At 46.3% G+C, this 19,020-nt stretch overlaps 1 protein-coding gene across 1 annotated transcript; it reads right to left on the bottom strand.

Annotated features, from left to right (window-relative positions):
- Positions 1-901: 901 nt before the first annotated feature.
- On the bottom strand, positions 902-18,422 carry PLA1A (phospholipase A1 member A; the record flags this gene model as incomplete). Its single annotated transcript, XM_084274589.1, has 11 exons — positions 902-1,339; positions 2,694-2,858; positions 5,480-5,588; positions 6,014-6,103; positions 7,157-7,324; positions 8,470-8,559; positions 9,430-9,531; positions 12,746-12,854; positions 14,312-14,489; positions 16,374-16,578; positions 18,347-18,422. The coding sequence occupies 11 exons, from the start codon at positions 18,420-18,422 to the stop codon at positions 1,255-1,257; spliced, it is 1,377 nt and encodes a 458-aa protein (XP_084130715.1). The 3' UTR covers positions 902-1,254.
- Positions 18,423-19,020: the final 598 nt, after the last annotated feature.

Genomic DNA, 19,020 nt, shown 5'->3' on the forward strand with positions numbered 1-19,020 from the left:
GGACCTGGGAAAACGGTCTGCCTGATAGCTTTGGTAACAGGGTTGTAATGCGGGCGGCCGGATGGTTTCGGTAATGGGCTTGCAATGGAAAGCAGGCTATGGAGATCTGGTATCACACACCTCACTGGGCATCCACCGTAGTAAGAACAGCAACTCCTTTTCCAGGTGTTAGGATTTTTCATGTGCAACAAGAAATTGTTGCACATGAAAAATCTTCTCAAAAAAAGGTACCGGCTTCTTGTGAAAGGTCAGCTGTCGCTCTCCTGGCTATAGCATTCCTGGAGCACTTTGGTATTGCCCAGTGAAGCCAGTCCAGGGAACCAGAGAAAACAGTCTACAGAAGATGTGGTTTGTGGGTAGCAGTGATGCAAGACTTATCTCCTCTTTAATTTGCGTATACCTCAAGGTGGTGGAAGAGGCATAGATAGGTGAGGGTTGTTGCTATATATGTGTCCCTCAGATTGTAATCTTCCACCAGATCTTTTCTCTGCTGCTTTTCCAGGTCTGACTGGCTGTGCTGAGCTCTGCAAACTAATTTGTGTTAGGTGGCCCTGTAGTTTTGATGCTCCTTTCTCCTCCTATTACCTTCTATTCTGGGCAGTTCAGAGCACTGCAAAATTGGATGCAAGAGCACTTCCCTGCTCCATGTGAGCTTCAAAGACAAGAAGCCAACAGCCAGAAGAGCTGCTCCAGTCTTGTTACAGGAAGAAGATTAATTCTGATTATTTAGCAGGATCACTAACACAAAATCAGTAGGGTCTCACTCTGAAAGTATCTTGTACATAGGCCTACAATGGGTTTTTCACAGGAGTGTTGGGTAAGAGTGACTCTTTCCTGCAGCCAAATCTGAACCACACAGGTTCCCCTCAATGAGGAAAAATACTACTTCTCACCTTTAATATGAAGTTTTCAGGACACTTTAATGCAAGCCAGAAATGAATCACACCAATGCTCACATGTAGAAGAGTGATATTTTCTTCGTTCATACAGAGATTAAATGACTTGCCTGGCTTGCTTTCAGATCTGGGTAAAGAAATCTGTAAGATAGAAATCCCAATCCAGTCTTTTAACTGAGAGGTCTTCTTGCAACCAGCCGACCTGGTACTCGCCCATCTGCCGTACCCTTCTTTTCCTTGACTGCCTGTCCCAAATAGAGGAAGTAAATATCCCATCCAGGTTTATGGTGAAGATATCATCTGTGAGCAGACAGCAGCAATAGGTTTTTGGGTAAACCTTCATGCTCCAAGGAAAGTGCTAAGCACAACCAGCAGGCAGCTCATAGGAGACGTCTGTGTTGCTTGGGAGGGTGATGTGCCAGGGCAGGCATGTCATTGTCCTGCTGCAGGAAGAGCATAGGGAAGGAAGTCAGGCTGTGCATTAGCAGTTGGAGGTTGCTATCCTAACGCAGAGCCAAGAAGGCTACTGATGGACCTTGTGCTGCTTTGCAAGGGTGTGATGAACAGGACTCTGTCTGGGATGAATTGACTGCAGGAGCATGTGTGGGGTTTTGTCCTTCACCCTTTCGCCAGCTCCTCCTAGCAGTACCATTGCAGTGCAGAGTGCTCACAGGTTAGTGGTAACAGCGTAATTGTGAACCTGTGCAACTCTACAGCTTTCTGTGTGAACCACAGCCAAGCCCAGCGCTTCTGGGAGTGCAGGTCAGCACACCTTTAAGGCCACACTGTCCCAGTCAGAAATGCTAGAAAGCCATGCACCTGCACATCTGTCCCAGTTTTGGAGAGCTTTGCTCGGCAAAGGGCGCTAGTGAGGGATGGCCCTTAAGCTCAAGGGAGTGCCTGCTATTTCCATAGGAATGCCTCTTTTTCTTTTCCCTACTTGGGCCTACTGAAAGTGTTTTTACTGCTTTGTGCTCAAGTATCCTTACTGCTCATCAGAACAGAATTTGACGGGGAGCCCAGTTTGCTGTCTGCTTCTGGTATTCCCCACACTGCAGTGCTTGCTAGCTTGCTTCAGCCTGGAACCAGCATAAGGGTCAGCTCAGAAGCAATGTGGACAGAGTTTAACATGTCAGTAAAGATGCAGCTCTTTTTCCTTGCCTGCAAGATCTCTGGATCTGCAAAACTGCTGGAAAGAATATTGTATTATGGGGAAGATGACCATTATCTCTCTCGGGACTTTGTTGCATCTACTCTGGGTAAGGTAATTGTGGCTGAAGGCACATGCTGTGTATCACCTGGTCTAGAAAATGCCAAAATGTCTGTCTTTAGCCCTGGTGCTTTATAAACATTTGCAGTAGAAGGAGAAATGTATTGCTGGTCTTCTGTGGTCTCATCCTGAAAAACGTGCGTCTGTCATGTTTCAGACAGGGACCCACCACAGGCAAGGGGAAGATGGAGAGAGCAAGCAAGAAGAAAAGGAACGAAGTCTGGTTAGTAGAAGCCTTTGCCATGGTTTGTGACTCAAGCATCTTCAAGGTGATGTGGGTCACAGCCGTTTTCCTTCCATGGCACAACACACTTCTCCTGGGGGGAAGAATTGTAGAAAACTCCTTGGAAACTACCTTGGAATTTTTTTCTCTCACAGGTAGAAAATTATTTACATAGGGGCACAGAGGGGATTGGGGAGACACCTCCTTACGTATTTATCTAAATGGGAGAGGGAGTGCATTGCTTGACACCACAGGCTGCATCCATAGGCTCAGTGGATGCCTGTAAGATACTCCTGTGACTTACTTGCTATTGAGAGGCAGCGGAGCTGCACAGAACTTGCCAGCAATGGATGACTCATCTTTCCTCCAGAATTTATTCTTGGGGAGATATTTCAGTGTCACGCTGTTTATCTGGCAGAGGGGAACTCTGTGGGCCAGCAGCCGTTTGCCCGTCTCCTGGTGCTTAGGTCTGCAAGGCAAAGGTGAGACACGTGGGGGAGAACATTCAGTGAACCTGCAGGTGCCAGCCACATGCAGATGTGTCAAAACACTGGAGGAACCTGGAGTGTTACTGTGAAGCCCTCAGGTAATCTATGAAATAACAAATAGTATGGGTAGGGATCAGTTATTCACCATTTCTACACAAACTAGCAGTCATCACAGCAAGCTAAGAGGTGGCACGCCCAGAAAGATTGCAGGCACCACAGAGTACCTTTCCTATTAAACTGGTAAAATCCCTGCTGTGGAATGGTGTGGGTGCTGGAAAGTTTACATGACTGGACAAGTCATGAGGGGCGGGGGCGGGACAAGTTTGTGGAAGACAAAAGCATTGGGAGCTGATAAAGACAAAGGTCTCACCTTTGGCTCTGAAAGTCCCTGAGACGTATCAAGTTAGACAATGGGAAACTATTTAGGGGAAGCACCGCCGCATGCTTACATTGCCTTTCTTAAATTCTTCAATAGGTTTTGCTTTTTGACCACGGTGAAGGTGGGTTGCTTGGATAGAGGGATGTTTTTCTGTCCCTGTCCTCTTACCCAGGTAATAAGAACTGGGTAAATAACTGATGATTGGAGCCCAGTCGTAATGTGCTATGAGGTGGTGCTGCCCAGTCATTTTATGTAGGTGCCCTAGGACAGGGGAACACAGTAAGTTAAGCAGGGTGCAGAAAGTAGTTCTTGGGACTGACATTTGGTCCAACCACACACAACCTCTGGATGGATGTAGGACTCTAGCTGACTTCAGAAATACGTTTTCTTGAATATGGGGGATGTCATGTGATGTGTAAGCGATGGCTTACACACTGAGCAATGTGTACTCTGAGCAACGTGTGTGGGGGGTAACAGCATCCCAAGGAGTGGATGAACACCCCCAAGTCACTTCTTGGGAGCTGCAGGATGACATGCAAGTCAGATCACCTGAAATAAGTCAGTGCTTGGTCTGTGTCTGAACTACAACATGAAAACTGGTGTTCAGATGCCCATTTGACATTCTGAGCTTGACTGCGCTGGAGGGCTGAGCTTTGCCTGGACTGGGGAAGCTTCTTGGCTATGCTGTGAACTAGAAGGGCCATCTCCCCACACACACATTCAAATCTGCAGGTTTATCCCTGTAAGCCTTTTTTTTCGGTTTAGCCTTGTGCTTCTTAGGAGGGCACTTGAATGAAACACAGCTGCTGTTCTTCCAGGATGAGGGGGTGTCTGGAGAGGTTACCCTGCTATAACTCTACCGTCTCGTTAAAACTTCAGGGTACAGTAAAGCCTGGGGATTGCCTGCATGTCTCAATTGCTCAGCAGCCTTTCACTCCACTGCTCACATGCCTCCTGCTGGGCACCCCTCAAACCTGTGTCCCACACTGCAAGAGGAAGCGTTGCACATCTTGAACGGATGGATCAAAGTCCCAACACAACCAGGGTGTTACAATTTCCTCCTTCTTGCACCTTTGGAAACGGCAGGTTTGGCTTCTCAGCCAGGGAGGGATTGAACAGACTGAGCTCCACTAGGGTGGAGTATGAACTCAGAATTGCAGCCATGCTGGAAAGCTGCAAAGCAAGCAGCTATGTCAGGCTGGGAAACACCCTGGAGTGTGGCTTCCCTCTTCCTTGTTCCCACCTCTACCTCCTGGTGCCTAGGGCTGAAGCAACACAGTTAGCTTCAGGTCACAATGTTTTGGCTTAGCAGTAAGGACTGTGTGGGAGTCAGTGCTGGAACCCCTCTGATCGCAGGAGAGCTGGCTGGAGCTCTTAAGCAGAATGTTCTCCTGCTTCCTGAGGCAGCCAGCAGCACGTGCTAGCTGCATGTCTGCATTGTGGTTCACAGCCCACAGCAGGAAAGTGCAGGAAGAAGTCACGAAGACTTCTGAGGAACTTCTCTGTGGTGGGGAGATCCCCCTGTGGGAGGCTGAGTTTGGTCTTTTAATTCAGGTACAGTCTGAAGGACAGTGGTGCTTTCAAGAGACATCTGTCTGTCTGTACATGTGGTCTTGGTCCCATGCCCCTGGACTTTTCTCTACAACAAGGGCCTGAGACCTTTACTGCATTACTGCAGAGGCAACAAGGTACTGTGGGCATTTCTGACTGTGAAGAGACGCACTTGTTTCCTCTTTGCAACTGCTGCCCTATTGGTCATCAAGAGAAATGTCTCAGCCACCAAGTCCATCAGTCTGGAACCTCTGGTGGATGGGGTCTTCTTGTAGCCACCTCCATCTGGCAGAGATAACAATATGGCAGAGATAATGATCTGGCAGTGACTGGGGTTTGAATTGGCACCAGGTAAGGGTATGGGTGTAGAAAAAGAACCAGTGTAGCAACTCAAAAGGACGCAAATTTGGGGATCCTGGAGCACACCTACTGCTTTCTGTGGTCAGGGAAGAGGTGGACCTAGCCAGGCTTAACAAGTAATGGCAGCACATCCCTGATTCCTGAGAGCATTTCAGGCAAATGTGGAGGGACTCAAGAGGAAAAGTAATGCTTCATCACACACTGACTGCACTCAGGGAGATATCCTATCACTGTGCCTTTCATCAATTGGTATAAACTTTCCTACACACAGAGCTGGGATAAAACAGGCCAGAAGCATGTCCTGTCACTCACATGGTGATCGTCGCTGTGTCCATGGTGCTGTTGCTGAAGAAAGTGATCTCGATGCTGGTGACTGTGTCTCTTTTCTTCTGCAAGTGGAACTCAACCAGGCTGTGATGGACTGAGGAAAAGGCAAAGTATGTGGGAGTGAGGGTAGTATTGGTTGGACCTACCCCTGCCAAAAGGTGGCCGCCAGCACTCATTCCTTGGCCCCACCAGCAGAAGGATGATTAGACAGCCATAAGAAACCAGTCTCTGTGCTGCGAGTGGCACAGTGGGCAGGTCAGCATAGTCCAGTGTGGACAGACAGGCTTTACTTCAGTTCTGAGGCCACGCTACTGTCTTAACCCACTAAAAACCCACTGGAAAGGTCTTTATGGGGGAGATGTGCAGGGCTATCGCTCTGCAGCTGTGCGTCTCAGACCATCTGGGTCACAGCAGCTGATTCCGATGGGGGTGGTGGGTTGTAGCTACCTGGTCTCCCCAGAAAATGCACCTCATTTGGTCAGCCCCCTGCTGATTAGTTTTTTTCTCATTGCTACTTACCACAGAATGGGGCTGAGGGACCGGTCATTAGAAAAACTTTCACTTCCTTGGGCAGCTTTCTCACGTTGACACCTGCCTGCTCAGGCAGACCTGCAGGAGGAAATACAGCCAGGGCAGGGAAAGCCATGAGTGACCTGGAACTGAAATATAATCCGTCCCGACCCCCCCTTCACCCACTCCGCCCAACTCTGCTGCCTGAGGACAGGCCCTTTGTCTGTACCAGCACAAATGAGAGTGAGCACAGGTTTGTGGCAACTCTTTGACAGATTAATATCCCCTCAGCAAACCTGTTCCAGCTACCGCAGATATTCATCCTCAGAGTACCTCCTGGTGGCTTCGTGTCATTCCTCTGCTAATTACCTGATGGCTGCTGTGCCACCAGTTGTACCTGGGCAAAATGAGCAGGACTAAAGACTGCCTGCACTTTCCAAGACTGCCAAGGGCAGATGTAAATGACAATGCAAACACAAGGTGCTGGGAAATTGAATTTCTTGGTCAAGTGAGAAGACCACCATAACTGCAGACCTGCACCACTGACAATGTAACTTGGTGAGATGGGGAAGATCTGAGAGGACCTGTACCAAAAGAGACCTCTCCTTATATTCCTCTAGTACTAGACTGCAAATAGCAGTCACTTCTTCTGACCACTTCTTCTCAGTTTCAGAAGCCTAAAAGAGGCAACTATTAACTTCTCCCAGTCCAGGGGAGTTCAGCTTTGGGGTGGCCATGGCAGGAATTTATGAGAAGGTGACAGAGCAACAGTGAGTGGATTGTAGAAGAATGGGATTTCAGGATTTGGCTAAAACTTCCATTTTTTCCCATCTTTAAACAGGATGCTTTTGGATCTAAGTGCCCACTTGTTTGGCAGGTGATTCTGGAGACTCCCTTTCAACTCATTTGTGGGCCTCACGAAATGTTTAAAGATCAGAAGTGTTCCAGATGTTGGTGCTTTACCTTGTGCAATATATGATCTCATAAAGTATCTGTATAGAAGCCTGAAAACTAACAGCTTCTCACTATCCCCAAAGAGATCCAAAGCAAATTCCCCTCAGAGAAATCTGAACCACGTACTGTGCTCTGCACTGACACCCATCAGGAATGTATTGTCATCCACACCAGGAAGCTCTCATGCTGGTACTGTACCTATTCTGGGACAGGAGAACAGGAAGGGTTCAACACAGTCCAGGCAATGACCATTCAAAAAATCTTGATGACTTGCACAAGGGAATGCCACCAACGGACAGGAATGTTTCAAGGCACTGACATAGAGATGTACCGCCCTCATGTGATCACAGATCAGATACTTATAGCCTACAAGGAAAAAAACCAACACTCAGAGAAAAGCAACCATGAGTCTTTCCACTGGCTTCAGTCTTTTTCTGCATGTGCCCAAGGAACTGAAAGACAAGAAATTTCTCTCTGATTCTGTAGCCATACCCTTCCCATTTGTAACATTTTGCGGAACATCTCTGACTACAAGCCCAGAAATTCCAAGAGAAGTTACCCAGCAAGTTAGAGGTGTATCTTTCTCCCACACCAACAGTCCCCCAGAAGAGGGAAATCACAGGGGTGCCGTGTCTCTATCGGCATACCACCAGTGAGGCCCCAAAGCTCTTTCTAAAGGTGTACAATAGCTTTGACTCCCAGCTGTGGGAAGTGAGGTACATAAATGTCCCCTGTGACCTCACCCTCAATGCAATGGGCTCATCCAGACATATATGAATGTTTATCCACACTATTTACTGTGTAAAGTCCTGTTCTCTAGAAAGAAAAGACAGGGATTGTACAAGCCATATCTGTAAGTACAGACACAGCTTGCAGCATGAAAACAAAAAGCTTTTGCTAATAATACCGAGGAGCCTTTTCAGCAAAAATACTTTGTTATTGGTGATGTAAACTCTAACAATGCTAGGGTTTTGACTCATACAGAGGTGTCACCAAAAATGCATCTCTTGACAGTGGTGCTGCCAAGACACTTGACTGATATCACAGAATCACAGAATCGTAGGGGTTGGAAGGGACCTTGAGAGATCATCGGGTCCAACCCCCCTGCCAAAGCAGCTCCCTAGGACATGTCACACAGGTAGGTGTCCAGACGGGTCTTGAATATCTCCAGAGATGGAGACTCCACCACCTCCCTGGGCAGCCTGTCCCAGGGCTCTGTTACCCTCACTGTGAAAAAGTTCTTCCACATGTTGGTGTGGAACTTCCTGTGCTCCAACTTGCAGCCATTGCCCCTTGTCCTGTCTCCACAGACCACTGAAAAGGTCTTAATTTCAGCTGCTGCTGGGAGGAGATGTGGGCCATGAATCTCTGCTGCCATGTGTCTTTCCAAATACATGCTGTCTCGCTGTGATGTCTGCCCTGGCTGCAGCAGCAGCTGATTGCCAAACAACATGTTCACAGGCTGCCCAACAGCCATGAGAGCTCTTTGGTTGGTCACATCATATTCTTACCTGCAGAGATGAATCGGGGGCATCCCGGCTGATCTTTTCCTCCATTGACAAAATAATCGATGTGGCCTACAGGAATCCGGATCCCGAAATCTAAAAGGAGGCAAAATGCAACTTCCTTCTTACACTTGGCTATTCTCCAGGCTTTATCCCACACGGTGTTTGACAGGCCCAAATAACTGGTTGAACATGGATAGCGCTGGACCCAGGTCCAGGGCCCAAGACAGCAAGGACAGATTTCCTGTCCCTACATGCCTGCACTGTGCAGGTTTGCTGCATGGAGCAGAGCGTGCTCCAGGCCCTGTCATCAAAATGACACGGAGCTGTGGCTTAATCACCATCTCTGTGACTCAGGTTCTTGATTCCACGTAAAGGAGAACAAAACTGGCCACAATCTTAACGGCAGATTGTGAGGCATGATTCAGAATTATGTTGGTAGACATTTTCATCGTCTCCAGGCAAGAGGTGTAACTCAGAGACACCACGTTGCTCTTTAGCACATGTTCTGGCCACATAGACCCTAAGTGACTTAGAGAAGTTACTCTGCTGTTGCACCAGCTGATAGTTTGACTGTGTTACTTTCCACCAGCATTCACTGTGGCATATCTCACGACAGGTGGGAAAAAGCAAAGTGAGACCAGACATGTAAATTCCTTCCAGGTGGGAAAAGCCAGGCTGAGCTGACTCTGCATGAACTCTCTCTGCTGTAGCAGGGTTAAGGGTTAAGAAAGATACTTGCTGGAAGATAGCCCTCTGTCTAGGCTTCACCTGTCTGTTGCTATGAAGTGTTCTGTGGTACAGATACCTGCCAATCACTTCATCACTAAAGTCTATTAATCAAGAAAGTTTCTCAGAATGAAACTGAACTCGTGGTAGTCTGGCTTAAAAGGACCTACATGTTCTTAGCAATAATGACGCAGGAGGAACAGAAGCATGGGCCAAGGAAGATGGAAGCCAGCTTACTGTCAGCATCAGTATGAATGGCTTCCACGAAGAGGGCATCCCCAGGATCCAGGCGTTCCTCAGCGCTGGCTCTGGTATACTTAGGGCCTGCAGGATCCAGGGCTGTAACAAAATGAAATGCCTGAGAAACTGCTTATCTGAAACTTTAAAAATGTTGTGAGTTTAAATTATTCAAAGGTCACACTGATCATGCTCCAGAATGGTCTCTGCCCTCGCTGACTTCCACCACAGCTTCCTTACCTTGTCTCCCACTGTTATATTCCCCTTTAGCAGTTTTGTACCTCAAGTTTCTGGGCTATAAAGCTGTAACTGAGCTTCAAATACCTCTGTCAGCATGGGTGTTTGGTGTCTTTTGGATTTTCAGTGAAAGGGAATCAAACACATAACACCTTTCCTAATTTCCTGTCATCTGTATTAGCACTACAGTCTGAGAAAAGTCACTGAACATCACCAGTTAGGTGATGAATTTAGCATCCCAGGCATTAACCACTCCAAGCATTAGAAAGGTTTGATACTATGAAACATCCTTAAAACTGAGAGGCTTCTGACCCCTCTCCCCACAAATAAAATCAAGTCCTTAAGCAGCCATCTGGATTTTTGCCTAAAACTTGTTTCTACAGCAACTTCTGGGGAGCCAAAGGAATACAGAAAATTATACTTGGCAATACCATATAACAGGTTAAATATCTTCTTCTTGTTGTTCTGGCTGAGGTTTATCCTGTTCACTTTTTGTAGAAAAGTAATCCCAAAAGATTTTTATTTTTTCCCCACTCCTCAGGCAATTACAATAGTTGGCTCCATATGCAAATTAGCCTCAGAACTGGCCAGTTTCACTGCCTTGGACTCAGACACATTCATTCTTTATGGAGAAAACAGTATCAACACTATCCAAACTGGTATGTTGATATCTGTGAGAGGGGAGGGAAGGAGGAAGAGGGAAAGAAGGAAAAAAAATCTTTCCTATCGTCTCTATAAATAAAAGCTGATGATGAGAAGTGGTCAGAAGAATTTGCTGCTTTCATTTTGCTTCCATGTTCTTTCATCTTGACACATACGAAAAGCAGAGAGGTTCCTCCATACTTTCACAGGCCAAGTTTTAGTTAAGGGCTTTTAAAAATACTGCTTATTTAAGCATAGCCTGAAGTTCTTCCTGAGGAGGGAAAAGCACCTTATATGAGCAGCAGTCAGTTCTAGCACAGCTCTGAGGCCAGCGCGTTCCTATCCTCTGTTCTCTGTGCCCACTCCTCCAAGCACAAGCTGCATAAACTCCGTGGAGTTGCACGCCCTCAGCAGCTGAGAGAGCTCCTCACTGAAGCGCTGCTGTATGCAACTGAATTGCTTCAGGCTTTTTCATTCCCTCTGAAACAAATACAGCAGTTCTGGGTATGGGCTGTTCATTCCAGTCCCTGCACCACTTGCTTTTCTGCACAGAGAGATACCCACAGGAACAGGCACGGGGGTTAAAGAACCTTGTTGCACAAAAATAAGGTTTGTGCTCTGATCTCCCAGACTCATTCTGGTTTTGCTCCACAGCCCTTTTTAGGTGATGGAAAGCACTTTAGCAAATGATGGCTCTGGTAACACATTCCTGTGTGTTGGATGCATGTGTGTGAGGAGGCAGGTGATGACATCAGAAACATCTTGGGTCTAATTCCACCTCTCTTCAGGCTCCTAAATCTGAACTGGAACCTACAATGCCCAGTCTACCTATGGAATCATAGGATGATCAGGACTGTAGAAAAAGGGTTGTCTTCTAGCAGAGTTAAAAAATTAGTGGAATAAATGAACCTACAGAGCTTTTATTACATGAAAACAACATAAAGAGGAAGACTTTCTCACTGAAATTAATTACTATGGTTTCCTGGGCAAGTGTTTGCCTCTGCTCTGAAGATGTTGCTGATCATAAAATCCTGTTGCAGGAAGAAGGGCAGTTATGCCAAGTCCCTCCTAATATAAAGTTTGACTCACAGCCTAAAAAGGGGCCTGGCATGAAGCTCAGCTCCTGTTAAGAAATGCCTGTGCTTCATGAAGTGTTGGGTACCTGTGACGTGCAAAGGCTGAACTAACATTTCTCTGGACTGCCTCCCTGAGTGTGCAGTGAGACCCTCCTTGAGGGTACAGCTCTGTGAGACAGACCAGCATGGGCTGAGGCAGACTGGGAGCTCTGGTCACTCTACTGAAGCCTTTATAGGTGTTCCTTCTTGGTGGCATTTTCCTTCCGATCAAAATGAATCTCTATCCCTGGAGATTCCCAGAACTTGACACGCTCCTTGCCAATCTAATCTTAGAAAGCAGTCCTGCTTTGAGTGTGGGGGGTGTGTGAACTAGAGACCTTCCAAGGTCCCTTATCTAAATCATTCAGTGACCCTATTTATGCTGATGCCCTGAGTGAACCTAAAATGTCACAATCAGCCTCTAAGCACCTTTCTCTGTACATCCCCCACTGCAGCCTCTTCCTCAAACCCAGGAGTCAGGCTCTCTGTGTTTAAGGTCAGCACTGATTTGGTACAACTGGGTAACCTTAGAACAGTCTACTGTGAAAACAGCTGACCTGTGGGAGACCACAGCAAGAAGCCTCAACTGGGGCTTCCCAACACTGGCTCAGGCTCTTAGCTTTGGTCTTTGCCTGAGCTGTGTTGTAGGGATGCCATGCCTAGCCTTGTAACTTGCTGGTCCTGCTTTTATCTTGCTGACTTGACTTCCTGGGTCAAACATAAGCTTTCCTCATTGCCTCCAACTTGCCTGGGAATCATTGAACTGTGGATGACCCTGGTTCCCACCACTGGACCCACTCTCCTCTTCTGGCCCAGACACGGTAGGACTGTGACCCTTGTCAGTGAGGCCACTGCCCCTGCCTACGTGGGCTCACCCCTGCCTACCTTGGCTCACCTACCTTGGTCACCCTTGGCTCTCAGCTCACTTTTTCCTGCAGAGCAGCTCACTCCTGCTGCTCTCCCTACATGTGCTGTAGGCTTTAAGATCCACAGAGGTGTACATGCTATAAAGTGGAAACAAAGCATGTAAGTGTTGTGGAGTTTCTTGAGACAGGAGGCCTCATATCCTTTTAAGCTGGCACCAATTTGAAGAGTGGAGCAGAGGTTGAAGGACCTTTTTGCAAATACTTTTGGTGGTGTGGAGGGGATTGATGGCTGGGAAGGTATTGTCAGGCTCTTCTGAAGCTAGGAAGAAGCCTGTAAGCTTGGATCTAATGAGTCTTTTTGCAATTAGAAGACCTCTATGGTTGCCACCCCTTCCTTGCTCCTTCACTCTATCCCTCAAAGAGCAGGTGAGGACCCAAAACTCAGATTTATGATACCTGTGATCTGTCCCAGCTGACCACCATGGAAGTGCCCCACCAGGCCCCCGACATGCGCACCAAGGCTTATCCCAATGATGTGGATGGATGTCCATGAGACTCCCAGGGCCTGCAGATTGATGATAATACAAATTAATATTGCTGTAGCAGCCAGGCGAAATATTCTGTCCCAGCCCACGTAGCAAGTCTGTATCTCTTCTAATATAAGATTGCTTTTGATATGTACGGTGGAGAACCAAAAAGATGTGTGAATGATGGGTATACTGCCCTAGAGTATTTCTTCAGGTCCACAGATGCAGTCCTAACCATTCAGTCAGATGCTTCTGTTTGTAACTATGTAGCCCGAAGCTTCTCTTTCCACAGCTTGCTTCAGGCTGAACTTCCCCCTCTCAGCCCAGTGTCCCAAGTTTGCCATGAATAGTCTTTTTCTCAGTAAAGCAGTGGCATTTTTTTCTTTTCACTTTTATACAACCCTTGTATCAATACACTTATTAGTATTTTAAAAATATATTTTGGGAGATTAAGGATTTATCCATAGGCCTAACTTCCAGGTAAATCACAGCCACTTAGACATGATGTGAGGTGACCCCATCCAAAGGAATCCAGCTGCCTGCTGGCTGGTCTGCACAGTGCAGTGCCAAACAATGGGGTGGGGCATACAGTACATGATAGCATGGGGGAAGGATGGAAAATCCTCACTTTATGGTACAAGGCCATATCCTGGAGCAGTGCCAAGGCCTATGAGAAGCCAAATAGAGTCTTCTGTGGTGTAGTGATCCAGGAGAAGCTGGACAGAAAAACTCCTGAAGTAGCTGGACTAGAGCTCAGCACAGACATGGAGTGAGTGGTGGGGACGCTGTCCAGCTCAGACATTTATTCACTGCATGACCTACTCAGTAACAAGGGGTGACAGTCCTCTCGCCCCGCTCCCCCCCTCCTCCTGATGACATAAAGGCTCCAAGGGTTGCCATGTTTTTGGATAGAACGGTGTGACTGTGCACAACGTGGTACCTGCCCAGGAACTCCCACACTGTGCAGCCTGGGTCTGCAGTGCAAACATCACAGTGAGAGTTTCTGAGTAGCACACAAAGATAGATGGCCCCGATTGCATAAGGGTTCACCTGTGCTGTCCATGGAAAACCACAGACATGCCTGGGGATTTCCAGCTACTGAGACGTGTATCTGAAGCCCAAAGCAAATATAAAATAACCCAAATCCCGCCCTCTCTCCAGCTCCCTGGATAAAATTGCCAGGCGGAAGGTGGCAGCTGTCTGGTGAAGCAGGGATCTAAGAATCCTTCAGGTTTGTCCTGGCCTGGAGAGGCAGCGGACAACTGGGATGTTTTACCAGAAAATGTCAAAACTCAAGAGAAAAAAGGAAAAGAGTGGCATGCTCAAGCCTGGACTGAGAGAGGGGACAAAGAGAAATGTCCCGAGTGCTACACAGAGCTCACCCTGGAATAAATAGCCAGCTTGCCCAGCTCTGGAGACAGCTGGTTGGGAGCAGTTCCCTGGCTTATTTGCATGAACGATGTTCTGTGGTGGTGCTTCCTGGACAGTGACTTACCAGGAGCTTGCTGATGAATTGTGAGATGGAGAGAGCCAGCTGTGTGACATTTTCCACTGCAGTGGGATAGGCTCCTGTAGACCCGTAAACCCAGTCTACTGCGATCACGTTCACCTGGCTCGTGTGCAGTATGGCATGGACAAGCTCTTCAATCCAGGAAGGTTTGGTACCCAAAGCCCTGTGGAGTCATCAGAAACAAATACGTCAGCTGTCTTCCAAAGGAAGGCTCGTGCCAATATGTTGTTCGCTGGTGCTGGAGCTTTACATGACTCTGAGACAGCCGTGGGTAGATGTCTTTTTCTGGTGCCAGACACCCCACACTTGACATTTCCTTGCAGTGGTGTAATAGCACGTTCCAGAAAAGGTCAATTCAAGTATTTTAATGAATGAGACAATACTTACAGGGCTCAGTCTCACTGTGGTGCTTCAGTCAGCCAACACAGCACCTATCCAGAGTAAGTGACCTGACCAGAGGAACACCTGGATCCTGCTCTGCTAATAACTGGCAGGAAAGTCCCTGGTCAAATCACTAAGTCTTTCATGGAGACATTTCCTCATCTATGGAGATTTTGGAAAAAAAAAAAAAAGAAAAAAAAATTCTGTACCCAAGAATTCAAGGACAATGGAGGAGGCTGTGTCCTACCTACTTCCTCTAACACTACCCACTGGGGACTTTGCTGTATCACATGAGGGCAACAGCTGGCTTTCTGAAAAGACCCTGCAACATCTTCTGTGGTTTCATTCCCGTCTTCCAGGCACTTTCCATTCAGGCTTTTGCACATGAAAACAAATAATGTTAATAGTGTCACACATGGCACAGTAAGGTGATATGGGGGGGGGGCATATAGAAATAGAAAGAATATCTCACAAGATTTAAGTCATGTAATTATGTAGCTTGAAGAAACAGATAAGGAGGCCCACAGGAACTGGCTTGCAGGGAGGTAGATTTTGTAGGGAACAGCTGTAGGAATTCAGGAGACAGAATGGGAACAGGATAACATCCATCACAGAGATGTCAAGTATCTCTTTGCTAATGAAGGAACAGATAGCTGGAATACATCCGTAGGTCTCCCTGTAGGGACATAAATTGGTCCAAACGGATAAGAATACTGCAGGTTGGCAAGATTCTTGCGTTCCAAGCAAGAAAGTTGAAAAGTACATCGTGAGGAAGACTCGGGACCTTCATCCCATGGACCACCAGAGACCCAGGCCCATCATTTTTTGAAGGATCTACGCAAGCGCGAAAGATGATAAACCAATTAGCATACGAGGCGAGGGTAGGCGGGTACAGGTAATTAATATGTATAGGTGTAAAATGAATATTCATTATTAAATTGTATAAATACACAAATGGCTTGCTGTGTGGGTGTGCACGTCTGTGGTGGAGAGATCCCCCGTGCGCCCAGCGCTGAATAAACATCCCTACTTTATAACTTTCGAGTTATAGAGTCTATTTTCCACACGTCAAAGGTAAGCTTGTAGAATGGAGATAGCTTAAAAAAACCCATCTCCAATGCCTACAGTTTCAAGAATAGACGTATGATGTGTCGGCAGGCCTCCTAAAAGGCTGACTAACCCAGGCTGTTGACACATCAGGACATGAGCCCCAAGACAACAATTAAAAGGGACACAAATCTTGAAGCCTTCTTAAATAAAAATGTTAAAAGAAGGAAGGAAAAGGAAAGAGGAAGAGAGAATGTCAGAATGAGCAAGAGAACAAGTGAGAGTGAGAGAATGAGAGCAAGAAAGATAACAACCTAGCTATTTTTAGGCTCCAAAAAACGTGAAGCACACACAAAATACGCAACTGATCAAACCAAAGGGCTGCAAGTTGCGTTTTAACGGAGGCTGTCAGCATTTTCCATGCCCCTGGCCCACCAACAGTCTCCCAGACACTTTCCAGGTCCAGTTTGAGGCATGTGTTTTGCAGCAATCACTCTGCTGGGGACAGCAGTCACACGAGCAGGAAGTTTCTGTACCAGCCACACCCAGTGCTTGGAATGCCCTAGAAGCACTGAATTTATCAGTAAAAACTTAGTCACAGGGCTCTTCTTTCTCTCACCTGAAGCCATGGATTATGATCTTAGTTTCCAGGCTGCTGTTGAAGCTGGAGTTCTCAATGCCATCATCGTTAGCTAAAATTAGCTCGCCACAGCTGGGGTTTGAGGAGGTGAATAGAAGAAATTGGACGTTAAGTTTGCTGCCTCGTAGGAAATGTGCTGTCTGGAAGTCAGTGCAGTGGTGCCCTGGGAGTCTCCCTGTTTTCCCTGCAATGTGAGAGAGTGAATAGCATATTTACTCTGTGTCTGAGCAATGGAAACAAGCAAAACAAGTGCGGTCATTCTAACTCCCAGGAAAAAGAAGGCAGCAATCTTGTTTCCATTAATAAATATTAAAAGGATAGAGCATAAATTAAAATCAAACTATTCCAGAAACTTCATCTGATCAAGTTGCTTCTTTCCTTTGATGGAATTCCAGCACCAGCTGTGGAAGATAACCATGGATATCATGGTAACTTTGACTTCTGAGAGCTGTTTTACCAAGATGGGAACGACATACTGTTGCCTTGGGGTTTTTTCCACACCGGCCACACGTGGCAGCAACTAAGTACATTTATGAGCTCGCTATTAGATCTTTAAATAATGGTTGCCAACAGGTAGTCACCACCAAATGGGGATATTTCTATTCAAATTCCACTATGCTCAGCACAAGGTACAAACCTAATTGACAATTGTATAGAAAAATCCAGAAATAAATATGAGAATGCTGATGATTAAATGTGGCCATGATAATTTCCTGATTGAGTAATTTATTAGATGAAAAGGCTTTAGAAAGGAAAGGGCAGCTACTGGAAGGCGCTTAGATCTAGACAGAAAAAAAAATCTCAAACCTGTAGCTAGTAAAAATTGAGCAAATTTTGGATAATAAGCAAGCATGGAAGCTTAGCAGTATGTATGGCTAGCAGTATGTGGAAATGGGTTACCCACAGAATTGGTGGGTTCACCTTTTGTCATTTTGGAAGACCGGCCACTATTTTGAAAGGCCTGTTGAAGACAAATCGTTCGATTTACTGAAGGACTAACAGGGTGAAATTTATTAACCTGCAATGAGCAGAAAGCCAAACAATTGATTAAATGATCCCTTCTGACCTAAAAAATTGTTACTTTATGAATTGGCATAGTTGTAACCCACTGCAATGACAAAGCATGCACCTTCCTTTTTCTGGACCAGAGGAAGCAAGATAGCCTTGAATCCACCTGTACAATAAAATATAAAAAATAAAAGGAGAAAAAAAAATACAAAACAACCAGTTTACTAACTGCTGGTTGTTCCCTTAGAAAATACTTTGCAGTAGCTTGGCAGAACATGGCCTTCTCACAAAGAAGTGACATTAAACTTTCAGATTTCCCCTTGTGGGATGTGACTGTCCCTTACTGTTGTTTACTGCTGGTCTTCCTGTGTAATGAAAGCAAGGGAAAAAGAAAAAACCACAGCTCGTTGCTTAACTAGGAAGGGCAGGTTCTGTGCAAGCACAGTGCGTGTCAGAAATGGTGCAAAGCGGGGGGAATTGTGAGTAAAGGTTAGGCAGGAGCAAGCTGCTGTGAAGCTGAGGGTGATGTGGGGCTGCAGGGATGATCCACAAAAGCAGTTTCATTGACAGGACAATTAAAGATAGAAATGGAAGTGTGGCCTCTGTTTATTTTCTCTCAGCTACTGCAGATTACGCTTGCTAAGCTGTCAAAGCAGGGCATGCCAGTGCCAGAGGTCAAGAAGTCCCTTTTTCTGCTTTCTTACACTTCAGGGTAAACCCAGATCATTCTTTTAAATCAGGTTAATGGAATTAAATCATTGAGACTGATTGATTCAAAGCATGGGAGGAGATAGGACCATTCTTGCACTACCCTTTCGCCTAGCACCTAACCAGATTAGAGCAAGGACCTCTTGACACATGGGTTGTTAAGGGAGAATTGAATTCAGGTCCTTCTATGTAAAACCTTCAATCCCTTGCCAAGCACACATTATTTTCTTTCTTACCTGCTTGTGCTGAGCTGATCAGCAAGAGGACAGCAAGAACAATGAGCAGTTTTCTCTTCAGAGCCTCAAGCAGCATCCTGTTCCTCTTCTACAAAAACAAGGATTGTACAGGGAAAAAGAGCTGTGGTGGGTTGCTCTATCAGTTTGTCTGTTAATGATCAACCAGCCTGTGCTCTTTTAGGAAAAAAAGAGCAGGAGCAATTACCTCTGCTCTAATTTGACCATTAGCCAAAATCTGTGTCAGCAGAGGGCTTCTCTGACTTTTTGGTTAAAAAAAGATGCTAACACATCCCTTTACTCAAAAGCAATCCTCTCACTTCAGAAATCAGCCCAGCAAGCGACACAGTTATGGTACTTTATCCTTGCAACCTAGACCTGTCTGCCAAATTCTGACTAGGAACGCTGATTAATCACAAGACTTCCAGCATACTCATGCCAGGAAGATTTATACCAGCCTTGTGTCTGTGTATCTATTGCGTTACTGCCTCTTTCCCGTATTTCTACTTTCAGTCAGATTCCTGTAACTGCTAAAAGGCAGCAAAACAACAGATTAGGTCTGAAAAGTAATCAGGAGAAAGACAGGCTAAAATGTAACTGGTGGCCATACTGCTATAATACACTCAGACTGCGCGTTTCTGATGGGGGGGGGGGAACACTCTTTGCTTCTCCTTTCC

The sequence above is a fragment of the Gallinula chloropus genome, assembly GCF_964237585.1.
Source record: "Gallinula chloropus genome assembly, chromosome: 1".
In the NCBI taxonomy this organism is placed as follows: domain Eukaryota; kingdom Metazoa; phylum Chordata; class Aves; order Gruiformes; family Rallidae; genus Gallinula; species Gallinula chloropus.